Source organism: Pteronotus mesoamericanus, unplaced genomic scaffold, assembly GCF_021234165.1.
Source record: "Pteronotus mesoamericanus isolate MK-2021 breed Mesoamerican mustached bat unplaced genomic scaffold, CSHL_Meso_final scaffold_21, whole genome shotgun sequence".
Taxonomy (NCBI): Eukaryota; Metazoa; Chordata; class Mammalia; order Chiroptera; family Mormoopidae; genus Pteronotus; species Pteronotus mesoamericanus.
The window spans coordinates 25705341-25725058 of record NW_026555310.1 but is presented as its reverse complement, the minus strand read 5'-3'; the positions used below and the strand labels follow the sequence as shown (position 1 = coordinate 25725058).

Below are 19718 nucleotides of genomic sequence, written 5' to 3'. Positions count from 1 at the left end.
GAGGCTTTTTTGTGGGCTCCCTATATTGGTCTTGTTTCTAACATGAGCCAAGAAACATGAGTAAAAAGAAGACATACTTGTGTCTATACTGTCTTTTAAAATCAACCATGTGGTACTACACAACCAAAAAGAGAACTACATGAAAAAGGTTTGTATATAAAGTAGCAGATAAGAAATGAAAAAAAAAATCCTCTATCCCACTCCCTGCCCTCAAAGTCATGTCAGAATTTCATTTTTAAAATAACCCAAATACTAACTAAAACTCCAACCCTAACTTGGAGCCTCTTCACATTTTCAAAGAAAAGGGGACCTCTCTTCACTTTCTTCGTTTATGAGCTTTGTTGGAATAATCACATCTTTATCATTATTGTTTGCAGCACAGAGCATTTCTTTAATTCTCAGTGGCACACAAAGCTACTAACTACACAGGAGAAAGAGTCAACCCCAGCCTTGCCGTTGAGGAACGTATTCTCCAGTTTTTCTTAACAGCGTGTGAACTACCTTAAGATTCCTGCCTTCCCACCCACCGGGGAGAGCAGCCTTGCTTAAACATCCAGAGAATAACTTCTTGTTAGAAACCTTCACTAACCCCTTCTCTATTATCAATTATGCAATTAGAGAGGGTATGAGAGAATCAAAGTCATAGGTCAGTACAGCTGTTAACAAGCCCACCAATTGTAAAACGAGCCTATTGCTATGCTAACTGCTTAAACCTAGGAATGGACCACATTTTCCATGATATCTTTTTCTATCTCTATAAAATGTCCTGATGGTTACTTATCTTCCAGTCTTTAATTTGACCCATGGGGTTGTACACACAGGTTGTTTTGGTTGGGTATGGATGGCAAGAGTGAAGGGAACATTAGCTAGTTCTGCCCTAGTTCAAAAAAATTATCATGCACGTATCACCCAATCGGAGGAAAATGAATGATGTTTTTTTGAAGAAGTGCTGGCAGCAGAACCACGGTAAGACTGAAAGTCTCCCAGCAAAACCTGGAAGTTTCTGTTACTGATTTCAAATGAGAATTATTGTTAATAGAAATAAAGTTATTATCAGCATGAATCACAGACATAGAAACCTGTTAACTTAATAATGTGGCAAATGTACTATTAATCTTTAGTGAAGCAATATTAATATATTGCCTAATCTAAAAAAGGCTCCAGTGTCTTGAAAGCTTGAAATCATTTCTGCTGCTGCCTCAAGTTCTGAAATCATCCCCTTTTAAAATTTTAAATACTTTTATTTCAGAGAAACCTCTGAGTATTCAGAAATAATTGCTGTCAATAGAGATTCATTTTCACCTTTGAATGGCCAGTAATGTCAAATGGCAACATTATTGGCCTTAATGTCAACATATTTTAAATGTATGTCTTGGAAGTGAAGGTCAATAATGGCCACTAAATTTAAAATATGGAATTCTATAATGCTTTATTCTTGGTTCTTTGATTTCTTTTATACTGGTGATTATTTCTTCTGGAGGCAAAAATCTAATTCCAGTCTATCCCAATGGAAGTTCCCTCTGCCTCTCTTGAGAAGTACATTCTAACAATTTTCTTTGTAGTTTCTCGTGAACATGACTGTATATACTTTGGGACCTATAGAGTCTGTATCAGGGATTTTTTAACTCAGCTGCAAGAGAGGCATGGTGGGTAATAGCAAAGTGTTGATGTTGATGCCAGCCCTGCGTTAAGATGGCCTCTCTGCCACATACCAATAGGGTGACCTCAAGCTATGTAGGCTTGCTGTGGGGATTAAATTAGATATTGTGAAGTCATCTTTCAGAAACTATGACACTTAGAGTTTACCACTAAGTTTTAGTTTTAGTTCTTTGCAATAAAATGAGGCATCTAGATTTGGTGAGATGTTTACAAATTAGTTTATCAGAATTTATTGTAATTTATATCAAATTAAAAAGTATATGACATTTTTCAGAGAAGGCTCAGTCAAAAGAAATATCTGGTATCACTACATATGAAGATTAAAAAATCAGTAATTTTTGTTATTTGCACAGAAAATTCAAGGTTAGCTATGAATCACTTAGTAATTTTGTACTCTATTAATTTATTCATTCTAAAACATTTTTATGATATTAATTATCATATATATGGGCAATATTTTGGGTTTTTTGTGCCAACTACTATTGTGGCATCAGGAGGGAGTTCGAATATGCTAAATCAGCCTAGATTTCATATTGTTTAGAGTGAGGATCAACAAACTTTCTTTAAAAGATCAGATAGAAAATATTTGCACATATTCATTCTACCACGACTACTCTATTCTGCTGGGGGTGTGTGTGTGTGTGTGTGTGTGTGTGTGTGTGTGTGTGTGTTTGTGCGCTAGTTGGAATAATTTAATTTAATTTTATTTTATTTTATTGTTCAAATACATTTGTCTCCATTTTCCTGCCACCACTTTTCCCTGCCCCACCCGCCCCCATATTCTGCTGTTTTTATGCATAAGTAGAACATAGTATGACAAGCAAACAAGAACGGCTGTGTTAGAATAAAACTTTATTTATGGATTTTGAATTTTGAATTTCATATAGTTTTCATGTGCCACAAAAATACTTCTTCTTTTGATTTTTTTCAACTATATAAAAATGTAAAAACATTCTTATTCCACAGGTCATACAAAAAAAGACAATGGGCTGGATACGGCCTGCAAGCCATTTGCTAGTTCTGGGTTTAGAGAAACAAGCATTATATTAAGAGTTAGAAGGCATATTCTGCTGTTCCTTTTGCTACTGTTAACTCTGTGAATGACTTCTCCCCTCCAAAATCACTTAATTCTTCTGAGACTTAGTTTCCTCTTCAACAAATGGATAGTTGGGTAAATTAACCTCCAAGTTTCTTTTCAGCTCTGTTGGTCTATGATATATAAATACAACTCACTCATCAGTCATCTAAATTCCAATTTGGGGTTGCAACAAAATCCCAAATTTCTTTAATGACTTTTGTGATCATTTGCTATATGATCATAATATTTCTTCAAGATTATTGGTCAAGATGGAGGCGTAGGTAGACATGCTTTGCCTCCTTGCACAGCCATAAGAAGGATCACAGCTAACCTCAAAACAAACGAAAAAAACCCACCCAGAACTGCCAGGAAATCGAACTGTATGGAAGTCAGAAAACCAAGGACTTCAAGAAGCCGTATTCATCCAGATGGGTAGGAGGAGCAGAGATGGGGAGCCAGGGCAGAGAAGATGACATGTGGTGGTGGTGAAAGGCAGTGGCTGTGGCCGACAGAACAGGGTCTCCCAGGTTCATGTGTGGTGGATGAAAACTGGGAGGGGCACCTTGGGAGGAAGCAATCCCAGCCCGAGGCCAAACCACACAGCCCAGAGTCCCAGCTCCAGGAAGATAAATCCCCATAACTTCCAGCTGTAAAATACCAGTGGGGGTTGGGGCAGTGGAATAAACTGCTGGATTTACAAGAAACTGTGCTTAAAAGGCCCACAAGGTCTTAAAATATATATTCAAACCCACCCATCCTGGGATTCAACACCAGGACAACAGCTGGAAGAGTGCCAGTTGCATCCAGGGAGTGGGTGAAATGACTGGAAAAGGTGCAGGTGCTGGGAAAACACCCAGAAGACAGGCAATGGCAAAGTCCTCTCTCTGAGCCTTCTGCCCACACAGAACCACAAAGCAGTGAAGTGGGCTGCCCCACCCTGGCATTTACCTAAGGCTTTGCCCCACATCATTTACAGGTGTCTTTTATAGAAAGTCACAGGATCTCTACCCAATACACAAAAACAAACACAGGTGGGCTGCCAAATTGAGATGTTAAAGAAATACGGCCCAAATGAAAGAACAGAACAAAACCCCAGACAAAGAACTAAAGGAAACAGGTAGCCAACCTATCAGATGCAGAGTTCAAAACACTGTGATAAGGATGCTCAGAGAACTTATTAAGTATTCCAAAAGCATACGGGAAGAAATGAAGGCTACGCTCAATGAAATGAAGTAAAATCCACAGGGAACCAGCAGTGAAGGGAAGGAAACTATGGTTCAAATCAATGTTTTGGAACATAAGGAAGAAATAAACATTCAACCAGAACAGAATGAGGAAACAAGAATTCAAAAAAAAGAGGAGAGAATAAGAAGATTCCAAGACATCTCCAAAAGTGCCAATATCCAAACCATAGGGATGCCAAAAGGAGAAGAAGAAGAGCAAGAAATTGAAAACTTATTTGAAAAAATAATGAAAGAAAAATTTCCTTAATTTGGAGAAGGAACTAGACATACAAGTCTAGGAAGCATAGAGAGTCCCAAACAAGTTGTACCCAAAGAGGGCAATACCAAGACACATCATAATTAAAATGCCAAAGGTTCAATATAAAGAGAGGATCTTAAAAGCAACAAGAGGAAAACAGAGAGTTACTTATAAAGATGTTCCTGTAAGACTATCAGCTGATTTCTCAAAAGAAACTTTACAGTCAAAAAGGTACTGGCTAGAAGTATTCAAAGTGATGAAAAGCAAGACCTACAACCAAGATTACTCTATCCAGCAAAGCTATAATTTAACATTGAAGGGCAGATAAAGTGCTTCCTAGACAAGGTAAAGCTAAAGGAGTTCATCATCACCTTATTGTATGAAATGTTGAAGGAACTTATTTAAGTAAAAGAAGAGTATCCAAACGTTGAACATTAAAATGGCAACAAACTCACAACTATCAACAACTGAATATAAAAAACAAAAATAAGAACAAAAACAAACTAAGCAAACAACTAGAATCATAGATATAGAGATCATTTGGAGGGTTATTAGCTGGGAGGGGGAAGAAGGACAATGAGGGAAAAGGTACTGAGATTAAGAAGCATAATTTGTAGGTACAAAATAGACAGGGGGATGTTGAGAACAGTATAGGAAGTGGATAAGCCAAAGAACTTATATGCATGACCCATGGACGTGAACTAAGGGGTGGGATTGCTGGAGGGAAGGGGGGCACTCCGCTTAGTTCAGGGGAGGGGTGGAGGGGTGCAAAAGGGGAAAAATTGGGACAACTGTAATAGCAGAATCAATAAATATACTTACAACAATATTTCTTCACAAGTAATTTAGTCTTTGAGCATTACTGCATCAAAAATTGTTTAAATCACTTTAAAGTATAAAGGATACTTTGGATGTAGTGTTTTTCCTCTGATTGCTCCATGGCATAGGCACTGATTCATCAAGGAACTAAGAGTGGGTAGGGAGAGAATCACTTGCTCATTAGCACTTAAGAGTACCGTGGGGGTGGTACTCAAATCAGTCATTTTAACTACTTGTTAGTACCAGTTTTTAAAGGCTTAATGAGGGAGGAAGGCAAAACCTTTGGCGAAAGGGAGGTTGGGTAATTGCTCTTAGATCTCATGTTTTCGTTTACTGCTCTTATGCCTTATAACTATGCACTCTGAAATATTGTCCTCACCTACTCGAAGACATTTATAGTTCTACAAGAGAAACGACATACCAAGATATGCCTCAGGAATGCCTCCACCTGACCCCACTTAGCTCTTAAAATTAGAGCCTGTAATAATTAGAAGCATTTACAGTTTAACTATCAGAAAAAAATGTATGGGAAGAGCTTTTTGGGATGGAAAAAAGTGTTTATTTGTTAACATGCAATTATTTTATTGGTCTTGGGGGTAGTATTAATTACCCTTTCTTACCTGCATAATGCATATTTTGTAAAGAAGCTGAAAAAGGAAGAGAGGGAGAAGAGTGAAGAAAAATTTTGTGTTTTCCACATGGAGCTCACTGTAGCGGCCACCGTTTTTTTCCTTGGCATGGTCTAACCAGCTTGTCAGTTCTCCATGAAGATGTCGCAGACAGCATGTTTTCAGTGCATTAACAAACACCCCAAAGGTTGTCAGGAGGGAATAACCTGCAAATAATTGGAGATATTATGTATTTGTAAAGGAACTGTTCTGTTTTCCAAGATGTTAGTCAGAAAGATGACACTTATATGGATAAAGGACAGTCAAGTGACTGAGAAGGCTTTAGCACCCAATGGGTTGAATTCAAAGGAACAAGCTCTGACAAGGGCTCTGGCATCCTGGTGACCAGCTCCAGGTGATGCTTGACAGTTGATGTAAAACATTAAAAAGCTAACATCAGTGGGAACATATTAAAAAGGAAAGAAAGGAGACAAAACACCAAAGTAAAAATTTTAGAACCTCTCAGAAGTCTCTAACTTTAACTTGTTAATGAATAAGACAACCTGAACTTTCTTTTACAGCTTTAACACAAAGAACTGGTACAATTTTTCAAATATAAAGTGTTATATAAATAATCCTCACTTTACTTGTCATGTAGAAGGTGGTTTCTTATTTTGACATGGAGATGAAGGGAAATGTGTTCTCTGCTTTGACTTTATCCTTGAATCTCAGACATAAGGTTAAACTCTGAACTCTTCAAATGCCTTTATACATGTTGATAGTGTCACTAAAAGTTCAGATTGGATTAGTTGGTTTTTGACTTTTCCAGTGGTTTCCTCTGGGTTTAGATGACTGTCGCTTTAGTATCAGAAGCATTTTATTGCTTTAGATGTTTGCAGTCTTCACTGCTAATGATTTGCAATAGCATTGTTGCTTCTTTTATGATTCAGATTCCACCTTTTTTTTTTTTTGACTCCATTAAAACTTCTTGATACAATGACAGATAAGGGACCCCTCTTTATTTAACAGTTCAGTTGTGCCATCGTGATTGTTAAAATTTTTTAGAGAACCCTTTGACCAGAAAGACCCTTCCACAAATTATATGGATACCAAATCATAGTTTCAGGATAAATGGTAAATGGGAAAATGTTTGAATTTCTAAAAAGAAGACTGCTTTAGAAACTCAAAATATAGTTTGGTTGCCATTTTAATTATGTTCAAGTTTCCTACACTAAAATTCTAGATGAAAGGCATTCTAATCAAGCTCATTTAAATGCTATAGAGTTTTGAGTTTTATATTTAAATGAAGTATATTAACATTTTTTTTTAAGGTTAAAGAGTGATTATATTGATTTGATCTGGTCTTTTCTTTAAGAGTTGTAATAGACCTATTATGTCAGTCTTTGATTAATTGAGAAAGCTGGGGGCCTGATAATTGAATATGGAGCCTTTTACCTCCAAGTCACTGAATCAAATCCAGTCAATTGTTAGTGACCAGGAATGCTTGTAGCAGTGGCTCTTTGGTGGCCTCGGTGAAGTGTGTTCAGGTCAAGTGGAAATATGTTGGGTAACTGCTGACAGGGGATGGGCTTTCAGTCACCATTGCCTCTTTTTTGTCAGTATTTCCAAACACAAATAAACAGCCCAGGGACTGAGAAGACCAAAGGGCCAGACACACTTGTGAGTGGCCAAGATTTGTATCTCTTAGGAAAAAAGTAATAGGGATAGCTCTTTATTATTGCAAGAAGGACTGCTCTATTATGAGACTTTCCTAGCTACTTCAATTAGTTTACTTAAGGTTTTAGTAAGATGAGAATTGAGAATGTCTTGATGAACAGTCTAGAGACCGAATTTGAACAGGTCTGGGCTAGGAGGCTTAACTTCCTGACATTTCCTTATGATCTTGTCTCCGTATCTTATCAACCTGTTCTCTGCTCAACTCTTGCAAAACAGAGCTGTGTAGCAGTGTTATTACTGGCACTGATCCAACTTACTCTATGCTTTAAAATAGGCTTTATTATTAAATGATAACTATTTGCAAGATGAAAGACTATTTCCAAAGATATCATCCTCAATTTTCTTCCTATATTTCAAATTTAAGGACTTTATTGAATGTATGTTTTAAACTTACTATGTCTCTTTTGTATAAACATATCAATATTTCTTGCATAATAAATTGATATCTTCAACTTTATTAAACATTAAATACCACTGTCATACTATTTCTAAAGAAAGATAGCTTACATTAGTGCATCTTAAACTAGGTGTGTGAAAAGATGAAGTTTTCTAAAAATCCTTAACTACCATGGTGAATACATTTGTGAAATACAATAAAAATGAAATACCAAAAGAATTAAATAAGAAACAAAGACATACAAAATATAAGTCCTTATATTTTTATTATTAAATTCAACAGACATAAAATGTAACTTTTCATAAATACTTCATGTTTCCTCTCAGTCTCTGTATTTATTTTGTTGCATACCAGTAACAAACAATTTATTGATCAGCTCTGCTCCATGGGTCAGGCTTTGAGTAGAACTGGCTTCAATTGAATACACACTTTGAAAAATGAATATATTTAAACAAGTAAAATTGTATCTGATGTGGTGATATAAAGCAACAAACACAAAATGGTTAAGAACAAGAAATGATTAAGAATGAATGAGGCTTCACATTTTAGCCAACACTGTGTGTGCTTATAATTGATGCCAAACAAATGTGAATGTAATTGTTTATTCATTAACATATATATTAAGTAACTACTGTGTGCCAGGGACTTTTCTAGGCCTTAAGAATATAGCAGTAAACAAGACCTACAAATCCCTGAGCTTTCTTCCTGGTGGAGATGACAGTAAACAAACAGGGAAATATTAGCCAAATTCAATAATAAAAACAAAACAGATAAGATAGAGACTCATTGTGGGGTCTTGCATAGAGACTTTAAAAGTTGAAAATTGAACTTCAGGTTGAATACACTGGAAGTGAGCACAAAGCCTTGGAGGAAGCATATGCCAAGTATGTCATGAGCCGGGAGAGGTTCAGGAACAGTACAGACCAATGAGGCAGCAGCTCAGTGAGAAGACCAGGAGGAGATGAGGTCCAAGAGTTGACCAGGGGCCAGTTTTTAGGTCAAAGTAAGAAGCTCTTAGATTTTATCCTTAGTGTTATAAGAGACCATTGAGATGTTTCATGCAGAGAAAAGGTATCTTATGATATATATATATTTTTAATTTTACTCTGAAACTCAGTAGCTGTATGGATAATGGATTTTAGTGAACAGAGGGGAAGCTGGGAGATAGGCAAGAGGTAGTGGTGAGGTGGACATATAGTAGTCACGATGAAGATAAGTGAACAGGATGGGATGTATTTTTGTACAATCAATAGAATTTCCTGATGTGGAAGAAGGTTGAAGAAATGAAAAAATTGAAGAAGGCTACTTATTTTCCCCTTAAACAACTGGGTGTTGGTGACTTACACTGAGATGGAAAATATAAGAAATAAGTCAGTTTGAAGTTGGAAGAATCAAGAGTTGAGTTTTGGTCAGGTTAAGTTTGGGACCAATAGATAACTGAATCAAAATATTGAATAGGAAGTTGAATATATGAGTTTCAAAGTGATAAGAGAAATCAATATGAAATTGAGTGCTTGGTGTGCAGTTAGCATTAAAAACCATGGGGCTAGAGGTGACTGAGGGAAAAAGGGTGGGGAGAGAAGAGCCAGGGTCTCTAGAATGAATCCTAGGGCTCTGCATCAACTGGGACGAGGAAACTTAGCCAAGAATATGGAAGAATAAAGAACAATGTGCTTTGTAAGTCAAAGGGAAAGAGAAGTAGTAACCTAAATTGATCTGTTGGACTGAGAGGGAGCCAGTAAGTTAGTTGGAGAGGGCAAGCAAAAGCACTGTATAGTAATGTGCCTGTCCCATCAAACCGTAGAGTTATCAGCAAATGTTAGAAGTTGAAAACATCTACATCTACACATCATACTGCCTCCTTGGATTAATCCATTAGACTTAATAGAAAACTCATGCTTCTGTACAAATAATTTTGGGTGTCATGTAGACTCAGCCTTTAAAAAAAATCCATTGTCATTATAATTCTAAAATTGCTTTTCTGCACCAGGAGCAGAAATGGGAAGTTGAAAAAAAGCTGGAATGAAAATGCAACTGAGATTTCAAGCTCCTGTTTAATGTGCAAGCACACCAGGCATGCACGTTTTAAAATAAAACAGATGAGCTATTTAAAATGTTTTATTGCAAAACTTAAAGATTGTCACCATTACTATTAAAAAAAACTTTAGAAAGCAATTTTTCTATTCTTTGTACCTTTAAGTCCTTGGTTCTGATGTTCTGCTCCTCTGACCTTGATCTAATCTTGAATATCTATGCTACTTAATTATAATAAAAAAGCCTACATTGCACTCTGGATGGTAGATGCACATTTTTTTCTTCTTTGGTCACCTGCCAGTTCTCAAAATTATAGCAGTAGGAAGAAATGCAAATGAAGGCCGTGCTTGACAGCTAAACATAATGGAATGCATGGTCCACATTTGAAAAGTTACCTTAAAATAAAAGGTAGCACATAAAAAATCATTTCTTTAAGGTCACATATGGCTTTGAATTACAGCTTTGAGGAATTTCCAATTTAGTCATCAGAGAGGAAGAAGCCAAAATAAAGATTATATATTTTGCTAGAGGGAAGACAGAGTTTTACTTCATCAGAGTTGGGTAATCTTACAACTTGGAAACACAACACAAAACAAAACAAGAGGAAAAAACTCCAGACTATTCATTTTATAGAGTATTGTGTAAAGTAAATCACTGATGAACATTATCTATTATAATTTTACTTGCAGCTAATAAATTTTTTGTAAATGTCCAAAGAAAGTTTACCTTATCACATGTGAAAAAATATAACATATGGACTAGTATAGGCTTGCAGTTAATTACATAGATCTGTATAACTTGAAGAATTGTATTGCTTTATTTAGGTTAACATATTTTCAAATAGGAGATTAAAAAGCAAAGGGATTGATACTAAATAGTTATTTAGAAAATTTGACTCTAAAAATTGTATATATGTATGTAGGTATCTACCATATTTTGCCATGTATAATGTGCATTTTTTTGCCCAAATTTTTGAGGGAAAAATAAGGATGCACATTATACATGGGTAGTATTAATTCTGTATCTATGTAAATGTTTTTAATTCTTTTATTTATGCTTATGTATTAAAAATATAACTCTAGAAAGCAATAACAATATCCATATACAAAATAATACCCTGGAATATGATAATTGGTTGTGTTTCTAAATATAAATAAATAAAAACTTGAATTAAAAAACTAAATGGAAAGCTTTTTTTTCCTGAAAGTTTGGGCAAAAACATGGGTGCTCATTATACATGGGAATGCATTATATATACATATTCACAAAAATCAGAATTATTTGATAATTACACATTCCAGAAAACATTAGAGTGGTCTTTTAATAAAAGTTTATATTTAAATTCTTTTTCCTATTTGGGCTGACAGAGATGATGTCTCAGACATCTTTTTCCATGTTAAACTCATTTCAAACTACCAGGAGGTCATGTACTGTTTAGCTGTGATCCACAAACAACAGAGTTCTGAGAGAAAGGGCCAGAGGCTTCTGTGGGTGCTATTTTCTGTGTTTCCCTGCTTCAGTTTGTGGTGTAATAAAATCAGGCTACGAAAATAAGGATTGGGTTTTGGTTCTATTTTAGCCATTCCTGTGAGGTCTTGGGTAAGTCATTTAATGAAATTATGTCTCAGTTTTGCACTCAGTTTAACAAGCAAAGGCACTATATAGTAATATGCCTGTCCCATCAAACCGTAGTTATCAGCAAATGTTAGAAGTTGAAAACATCTACATCTACATGTCATACTGCCTCCTTGAATTTATCCATTAGACTTAATAGAAAACTCATGCCTCTGTACAAATAGTTTTGGGTGTCATACAGACTCAGCCTTTAAAAAAAAATCCATTGTCATTATGTTTCCCTATAACAAACACTGATTGAGCATTTACCATATTCCAAGTATGTATAAGACATAGGATTTATAATTGTTTTTGTAAATAGGTCATTTCAATATTAACATGGTAGAGAAAGTCTTAGAGATATATGCAGGGCGCTACAGAAGCAGAGGCAAAGTATCATCTGTAAAAAGATACATGGTGCCCTTCCTATAGCTCACAGCTATGTAGTGAAAATGAAATAACACTGGTGAATGCATTTAATTTTTGAAATACAACTCATTGCATTATAATTAGTGGTAATTGTATAGATAAGTAGTAGAGAGGGTGGTAGTTATGAAAATACTACTAAAAATAAAATATGTTAGAAATTAAGGTCATAATTAAACAAGATCGATAAATAGATTGATCAAAGTAGCAAAATAGAAACCGCAGAAATGTAAATGGCAGTATATTTGAAGGTGACATCTCAAATTTGTGAAGAAAATACAGACTTTTTAGTAAATAAGGTTGATGATGGTCATGTGTAAAAAAGATAAATTGACTCTTAAAACATATTCTAATAAAATTTCCAAATAGGTCAGAGATGTAAAGGTTAAAAAAATAATATGAATACCAAAAGAAAATATGAATGAATTCCTTTATCATCTGAGATTGAGGACAACTTTTCACCATGCTTCAAAATCTAGAATTAATAAAGGAGAAGATTGATAAATTTTATTATAACCATATTGCCCCTCAAAAGATGAAGCAAACAAACTTATTAAGTCTTGTATATGGATAATAACACAAGAAACCAAGTTAAAAGACATGACAAATGGGAATAATATTTGCAACTGTTATCACAGACAGGGGTTTAATATCTTCAATGTATAAAAATCTTTTAAAAATTGAAGGAAAAAGTTCACAACCCTATAGGAAAAATGGACTAGATATATGAATAGATAGTTCACTTAAAAAAACTCAAATTACAGCAATGAGAAGATATTTAACTTTCCTCATAATAAGAGTAATGCCAATTAATACTTCAGCAAAATACTATTTTCCATCCTCAAATTGGCAAAAATGAAAAACAACAGTGTACTGTGCTAGAGAGACTATGGGGAAATAGACAGCCTCATACAGTTTTAATGAAAACATGCAGCATGATACAACCACTGTAGAGGAGAATTTGGCAATATATAACAAAGTTATACATGGATTTACTTTTTTGATCCTACTTGCAGGAATCTACACTAAAGACATGCTGGGGGAAAATGCAAAGGGAGCTATACATCAAGCTATTCATTAGAACCTACTTAACAACAAAAGTAGAGAAACAACCCAAATATGCATCGATATAAGACTGGTAAAATAAACAGTGGTTTACCACAGAATGAAGTACTATGCAGCTATAAAAAGGAGAAGGAAATATTTTCATATACAGTTAAGAAGCAACTCCTAGGCTGTATTAAATGAAAAAAAGAAGATGAGAAAAACTATGACTAACATGTTACTGCTTATATAAGAAGGGGGAATGCATATACACAGAGATATATATACACACATATAAAATTTTAGTATTTTCTTTAATTAAAAATGGAATGATAATTCTTTAACACTATATAAAGTAACTTCTAAAGGAATATATAGACCATGTTTGGGACATAAATTTTACATGATTTGAAACAAAATTAAAATTAAAAAATACCTCAAAGTATTAAGAAAAACTGAACAAATGCACTAAATTTTATAAAAAGTTAGTGGCTTAACCAGACAGAGAAGCACTGTACCAACTGATTTTAAAACATAATAATTTTAATGAACATTCTCAGGGATTACAACATGAAGAAGAAAACAGCAAGAAAAATTTTAAAACTCTTTTGAACAATTATCTAGCTTCTGGTGGTGTTAGATCAAAATGTGTCAAAACAACATCTTGATCTTGGAGTTCTAGCCTCCAAGACTGAGAAAAATTTCTGTTGTTTAAGACAAAAAACAAGTAATGTTATATTATAATAACATAATATTATATACATTATATATACATATGCAAATTAAATGCTATAATATTTAATTTTTGCCTCAAAATTGCCCGGAGGGATGGGAAAAAAATTGAGTGAAGATAAATTGGTAAATGCTGAAGCTGAGAGCTAGATAGATGGGGTTCATATATATTTTTTCCTACTTTTGTTTATTTTTAAAAATTCCATTACTAAAACTATTTTAACAAGGAAAAACTAAAAGAAGATAGAAATTGTTGATATTCTTGCAGACTCTGGTGCTCCCATGTGTAATAACTGGCAGAATCCACAAATTCTGTGAGTTGAAAAAGTTACAGGGAATCAGGGAGGGAGGAGATATGTCAAGAAAACCATAAAACTTGAAAAAGTTAATATAAAGTGTGATTTACTTACATTTTTCTGGCTGATATATCAGGTTATAATCCACCATATGAAGAGTTATCAGAGCCATAAGTGTAGACATAAAAGGAATAAGTAAAATCAGGGCCCAAGCCCCTGAGTGCTGAATGTAAGATATTCCCAGAAAGACAACAGTTGCATTTAGGTTCATGATCCAATAAAACCTGAGGTCCATAGACAGACAAAAATAAAAATACCATTAAGTTACTTCAGATAACAACTTCAAATTTTAGTGCCTTTACAAAAACGTGAGCCGTAAAGCAGTGGCATGTTAGTGGAACACCATTTTGCTAATATTGTTTATTAGGTTTCTAAATAAGTTTATACTTACCAGCTGTCTAAACAGTTTCATTAGCTTTGTTTCATTCCTAGTTATAAGAGATGTAGAAAGAGTGTGTTCTGTTTTGTCTAAAGCAGAAGTTGAAAAATACTTTCTGTAAAGGACCTGACAGTAAATTGTTTAGGCTTTGCAGGTTGTAAGGTCTCTGCAGCAACTACTCAGCCCTGCTGTGGAGCTAAAGGAACCACAGCTTAATACACTAATGAGCCTGGAAAGGCTGCACTGCACGGTGAGGGAGGTGGCTCTTATTTATTCCTGCGAAATCTCAGGCATAGTCAGATAACACACAGTCTATGCGTTAAAGGAAAGGAATGAATGTCATTTGAATAAAACTTTCAGTGTCTCCTCCTTGGGAATAGTATTACAAATAAATATCAATCTCTGTTGTCTGATTTGCAGGTTGTAGGGAAATCATCTCTATCGCTCAGTCTTTCAATGGGTCTAAATCCTGCTCTGAGAAGCCCATTGCAGAGGAGGGAATTTAAAAATTATTGAGGTTAAATGAGCTATAATAACATTTACCTATTTAAATATATAGTTTTATGAGTTTTCATAAATGTTTTAGTTGTGCAAACACTAACAGAACTAACTTTATGAACGCATTGTCATCAAAATTTGAAGGCCTTTACCTGATTAGATCAGGCCCACCCAGGCTAACAGGATTATCTTCCCTTTGAGTAACTCAAAAGTAACTGATTAGACCTTCATTACATTGCAAAAACCCTTCGCCTTTGCCATATAACATAACATAATCATCAGGTGGTATCTAGTCATCTTTGCCATATTTTATTGGGTGGAGTCAGATTCTAGGTTATTCCCACATTCAGGGGGATGGGTCTGTCAAAAGTGTGACCCATTGGGAGGCATCCTGTGGCATTTCCTGTACATCCTCTAATTGAAGGAGAGAGAAAATGAGGATGCAGAATTAGGTTGTTAATTAATTAAAGAGCAACCTCCTTACCCTCCCTCATTCCACTAGCGGCTGAGGATGGAGGCTTGGCTCCCGCTGTGCCCAGCTGGCACTCCCCAGCAGGGGGACTTGAAGCACTGCCTGCTTCCGCTGGGGATGGAAGAGCACCTCCTCTGAAGGCCTCACTATCGGCACCCAGACTGGGGACTCAGTGCCCCTGGCTGCTTCTGCTCGAGTGCATGTATTTAAAACATGAGACTGATTTCTGCTGAAACTATGCGGCTGGAGGAGGTTGGGCGATTTTTCCACAGTATTCTGTTCAAGTAGGGCAGGCATTATCAACAAGATTTTTTTTCTTTATTGACTTAACAGTTTTATGGTCTGAGATCTTATGTAGGAACAATAATCTACTTTGAATTAATGTAGGGTATGGTGAGTCACTTTTTTCTATATGATATATAGCTACTGCAGCACAATTTATTAAAAAAGATGATCTTTTCCCATTGAATTTTTTTCAGCATCATTGTTGAAAATCAATTGACCACAAAAATATGATCTTTTCTTTTGATTCTCAGTTCTGTTCCACCAATCTATCCTTATGCCAATACCATACTGTCTTTATTACCATTGTTTTTTCTTATGTTTAAAAAAAAGCTTTATTGATATGACTGACATAGAGTAAACTGCATGTATTTGAAGTGTACAATTTGATAAGTTTTGAAAATGTGTGATAACCACGTTCAGGATAATGAGCACATCCATTGCTCCCCAAAGTCTCCTTATGTTCCTTTGTAACCTCTCCCTACTGATCTTTTTTCTATCACTACAGGTTAGTTTTCAATTGATAGTTTTTTTTTGTAAGTGGAATAATCAAATATGTACTCTTTAGCTGGTTTATATTGCTTAACATAATTATTTTCAGATTCTTCTATGTTGTTGTGTTTATTAGTTGTTGATTCCTTTTTATTCCCAAGGAGTATTCTTTTATATAAATATACCACATTTTATTTATCTGTTGATGGACACTTTCTCTAGCTTATGGCTAATTACAAATAATACTGTTTTGAACATTCACACACAAGTCTTTGTATAGACATAGGCTTTCTTTTCTCTTGTGTAAAAACATAAGAGGGGAATAGCAGGATAATATGTTAGATGTATATCTAACTTTAAAAAAAATTCCCAAATGGTTTTTAAGTAATTGCAACATCTTCATATTACTACTACCTATATATAAGAGTTCTAATACCTCTGTATCTTGGGCAATACTTGGTATGGTCAGTCTTTAATTTTAGCCATTTAAGAGATGTGCCATTTTATTTTACATTTCCCTAAAGGCTTGGGTTATTGAGTATCTTTTCATGAGCTTTTGGCCATCTGTACAGCTTCTTTGATAAAGTTTCTGTTTGAATCTTTTGTCCATTTAAAAAAATAGGTTATTTTCTTATTATTTAGTTATAAGAGTTCTTTATGTATTCTGGATATGTGCTTTATCAAGTAAGTGACTTAGAAATATTTTTCCCAGCTTGTATTTTGTCTTTTTACTCTCTTAACAGAGTCTTTGAAGAGGACAAATTCTTAACTTTAATGCAGTCCAGTTATTTTTTTTCTCTAATGGATCATACTTTTAGTGTTGTATCTGGGAAATCTCTGCTTAATGCAGGGTCACAAAAATTTTCTTTCTCTTTTTCTAAGAAGCAATGTGAGAATTAGAAACTTACCCAAGTTCTCACAGCTGTGTTGTTGCAGAGCCATGAGTAGAAGCCACCCATTCTGGTGCAGCCTCAAAAAGAGGCTGCCTGGCCTGCGTATCTTTTCTGTTCTTCCTTCCAGGTCTTTCCAGTTATAGATTTCATGACACTGCCATTTCCTCATTAATTCGGGGTTAACATTTGAATTACCTTTCACTCATGCCTCTTAACATGTTTTATATACCATTAATTATAAATATTGTCCTTTCTCTTTGGAATGGTTGTCAGAAGACTTGAGTTTGAATTATAACTCTGGTGATCAGATGATCTGTGATGTTAGGCTTTCTGGAATTCTGGGTCTTTATCTTTAAACTAGAGATCATACCCTCTGCACAGAATTTTTGTAAAGACTGAATGAAGAACACATGTAGTTGCTGTTCATTTTTTTCAATCTTGATTTCAGGAACAAAAAGAGCAGTGCAGTTAGGGCACAGTGAACAAAGAACAGAATGTTAGAGGAGAGGATGAAGCAGTTAACTGTAGTCTAAGATCTTTTAGGTCCTTGAAGTTCATGGTAAGGAGTTTGGATTTTATTTCTAGTGCACCGGGGAAGCATCTGAGGGGAATTAAGCAGGGGACTGAAATGATCTGATTTTAAATGGGAAAAAAAGCTCAGATTATTGTGTCAGCTCTATGAATTGCAGATAGGGCTTGATAAGAAGATCAATCAGAAAGCTATTGTAACAGTCTGGATGAGAGCTAAGTGTAAACTGGACCAGAGTGGTAACAAAGGAAAGAGAGGGAAGTAGATAGATACATGGTATCTATTTGGAAAGATGTGTCCAGTTGCACTAGTCTCAGCCCTATCCTAAAAACGTGCCTGCTCATTTCCGTGCCTGTGACTTGCCCTGTCTCACTTTCCAAGTCCCATATCAAATGTCTTTTTCTTCATTCATTTTTCTCTTGAATATTCCACTTCTTTTCTCTGAACTTCTAAAGCAAATATTTACTGTCCAGTTTTCGCTTTTGTCAGTTTTGTCTTTTCACTTATAGATCATCAAGCTCCCTGACAGCAAGAGCTTATTCTTTATATTCATATCTCCATGGGGCCTAGCAAAGTTCTGTTCCACAATAAATGGACAATAAATAACTGACTAATGAATAACACGGCATCTCTGATTCAAACAATTCAAACAACCAAGTAAAGAACAACATTAAAAATCCAAATTTTTAACAATTAACCTAGGAAAGTAATCGCATATCAAACACAGCCATGCTGAGGAAACTGATTTACTGAAATACATTAACAGAAACTTAACACAATGTATATAGGTGAGGTACGAAGTGAGAATTTTCTAAGGCAACTGGACAGAGCCCTAGGCTCAGCCTCGGGTCATCCTATCATGCGGTTGCAAGGTGCACATTTGAGTTGTGGCTGTAGCAATTGAGAGAAGCTGGAGCTGAAAGCAATGCTATATTTCTCTCAAATTTTAGAAATTATTTTTTTAATGTTAAGTATTGCTGAGAAAATCCAATAGGACACTGTGTGACTCTTCAGTACACCACATGGTGATACAAATTGAATTCTCTAAAGAGGGTCAAGAAAAATTACAAACATTCTGAGACTTAAATCTTGTGAAAGGTGGTTAGAAACCAAAGAATTATAGACTGAATATCTATGTATAGAAAGAGATTTCATATAAAGTACTAAATGTATTTGAACAAATGCCACCCAACCTATTTAATTGTGTAATTTTCTGAAAGAATTACCTAGTACAGGCATGTTTTATGTGTGTCTTTGTTGATCCATGAACAGGACAAGCTATAGATAATTAAGGGTGAAATTGTATATATATCAATTGTAAAAAAATTAAAGAGATAAAAATCCACAGTCTTCAAACTTACCATTAAAATCCTTTCATCTCATAGCTCACTAGCAAATTGAATATATAAAGCACCTTTCACACAGAAAGTCAGAGAGCAAAGCACTAAAGCAAAACAAATACCAGTGATTAAGGAAAATTGAAAGCAGCAGTAAAAATATGTTTCTTTAGTCTACTTTTAAATACAGACTGGGAACTGCAAATAACTCGGAGTATATATAAGACGTAATTATTTTTAGTCTTCATGATTTTATGGTGTTGAATACAAATAAGTAAAAAAATTCTTGTTGCTGCAAATGTCACCAATATTTTTGAGATTTTTTTATTTTAAATATTTACCTTAATTTATTTAGCAATAATTTTAAAACATATTGAAATATTTTGCCGTTTCTTAGACTGAACAATTTTGACATGCTTTAGATTGATTTTAACTGATTTTAAGAGAAATGGTGTAAAATGGTCTTTCCTAACCTGAGAAGTAAACTTTAAGATCTTTATAGTGTCAGTGGACAATTTAAAGATTTCAGAGTGAATATTTTATTTTGCATTGAATGATATTTAGGTAATTTATTAGAGAATTTGAAGCTCTTCAGTGGGATTAAACTGAACTGTTATGAGAGTCAGTAAAACTCTTGGGTGCTGACTTCATGGTGAATGGCTGTTGTCAATCCTCGCTTCTCCTAGCATAACCATGGGCCCATTGAAATGCTTCAGAGAATGCTCTGGCAGCCATGAATTTGGAGAAAGAAAAAGCAAATGGAAATTTTACGGTTCTTACTTTTTATCTATAAATTTTTTTCAAGAGTGCTGTTAAAGAAACAGCAGTGTAATAAAGAAAGATCATTGAT

At 34.9% G+C, this 19718-nt stretch overlaps 1 protein-coding gene across 1 annotated transcript in view; it reads right to left on the bottom strand.

The window, feature by feature from the left end:
• Window positions 1-19718, bottom strand: part of SLC15A5 (solute carrier family 15 member 5) — an 80562-nt gene that overhangs the window by 49119 nt on the left and 11725 nt on the right. Inside the window, exons 3-4 of the mRNA XM_054590913.1 lie at window positions 14041-14210; window positions 5659-5873 (exon numbers count right to left, since the gene is read on the bottom strand). Of these exons, the coding sequence (XP_054446888.1) occupies window positions 5659-5873; window positions 14041-14210 (385 nt within the window). The remainder of the gene's footprint in view (window positions 1-5658; window positions 5874-14040; window positions 14211-19718) is intronic.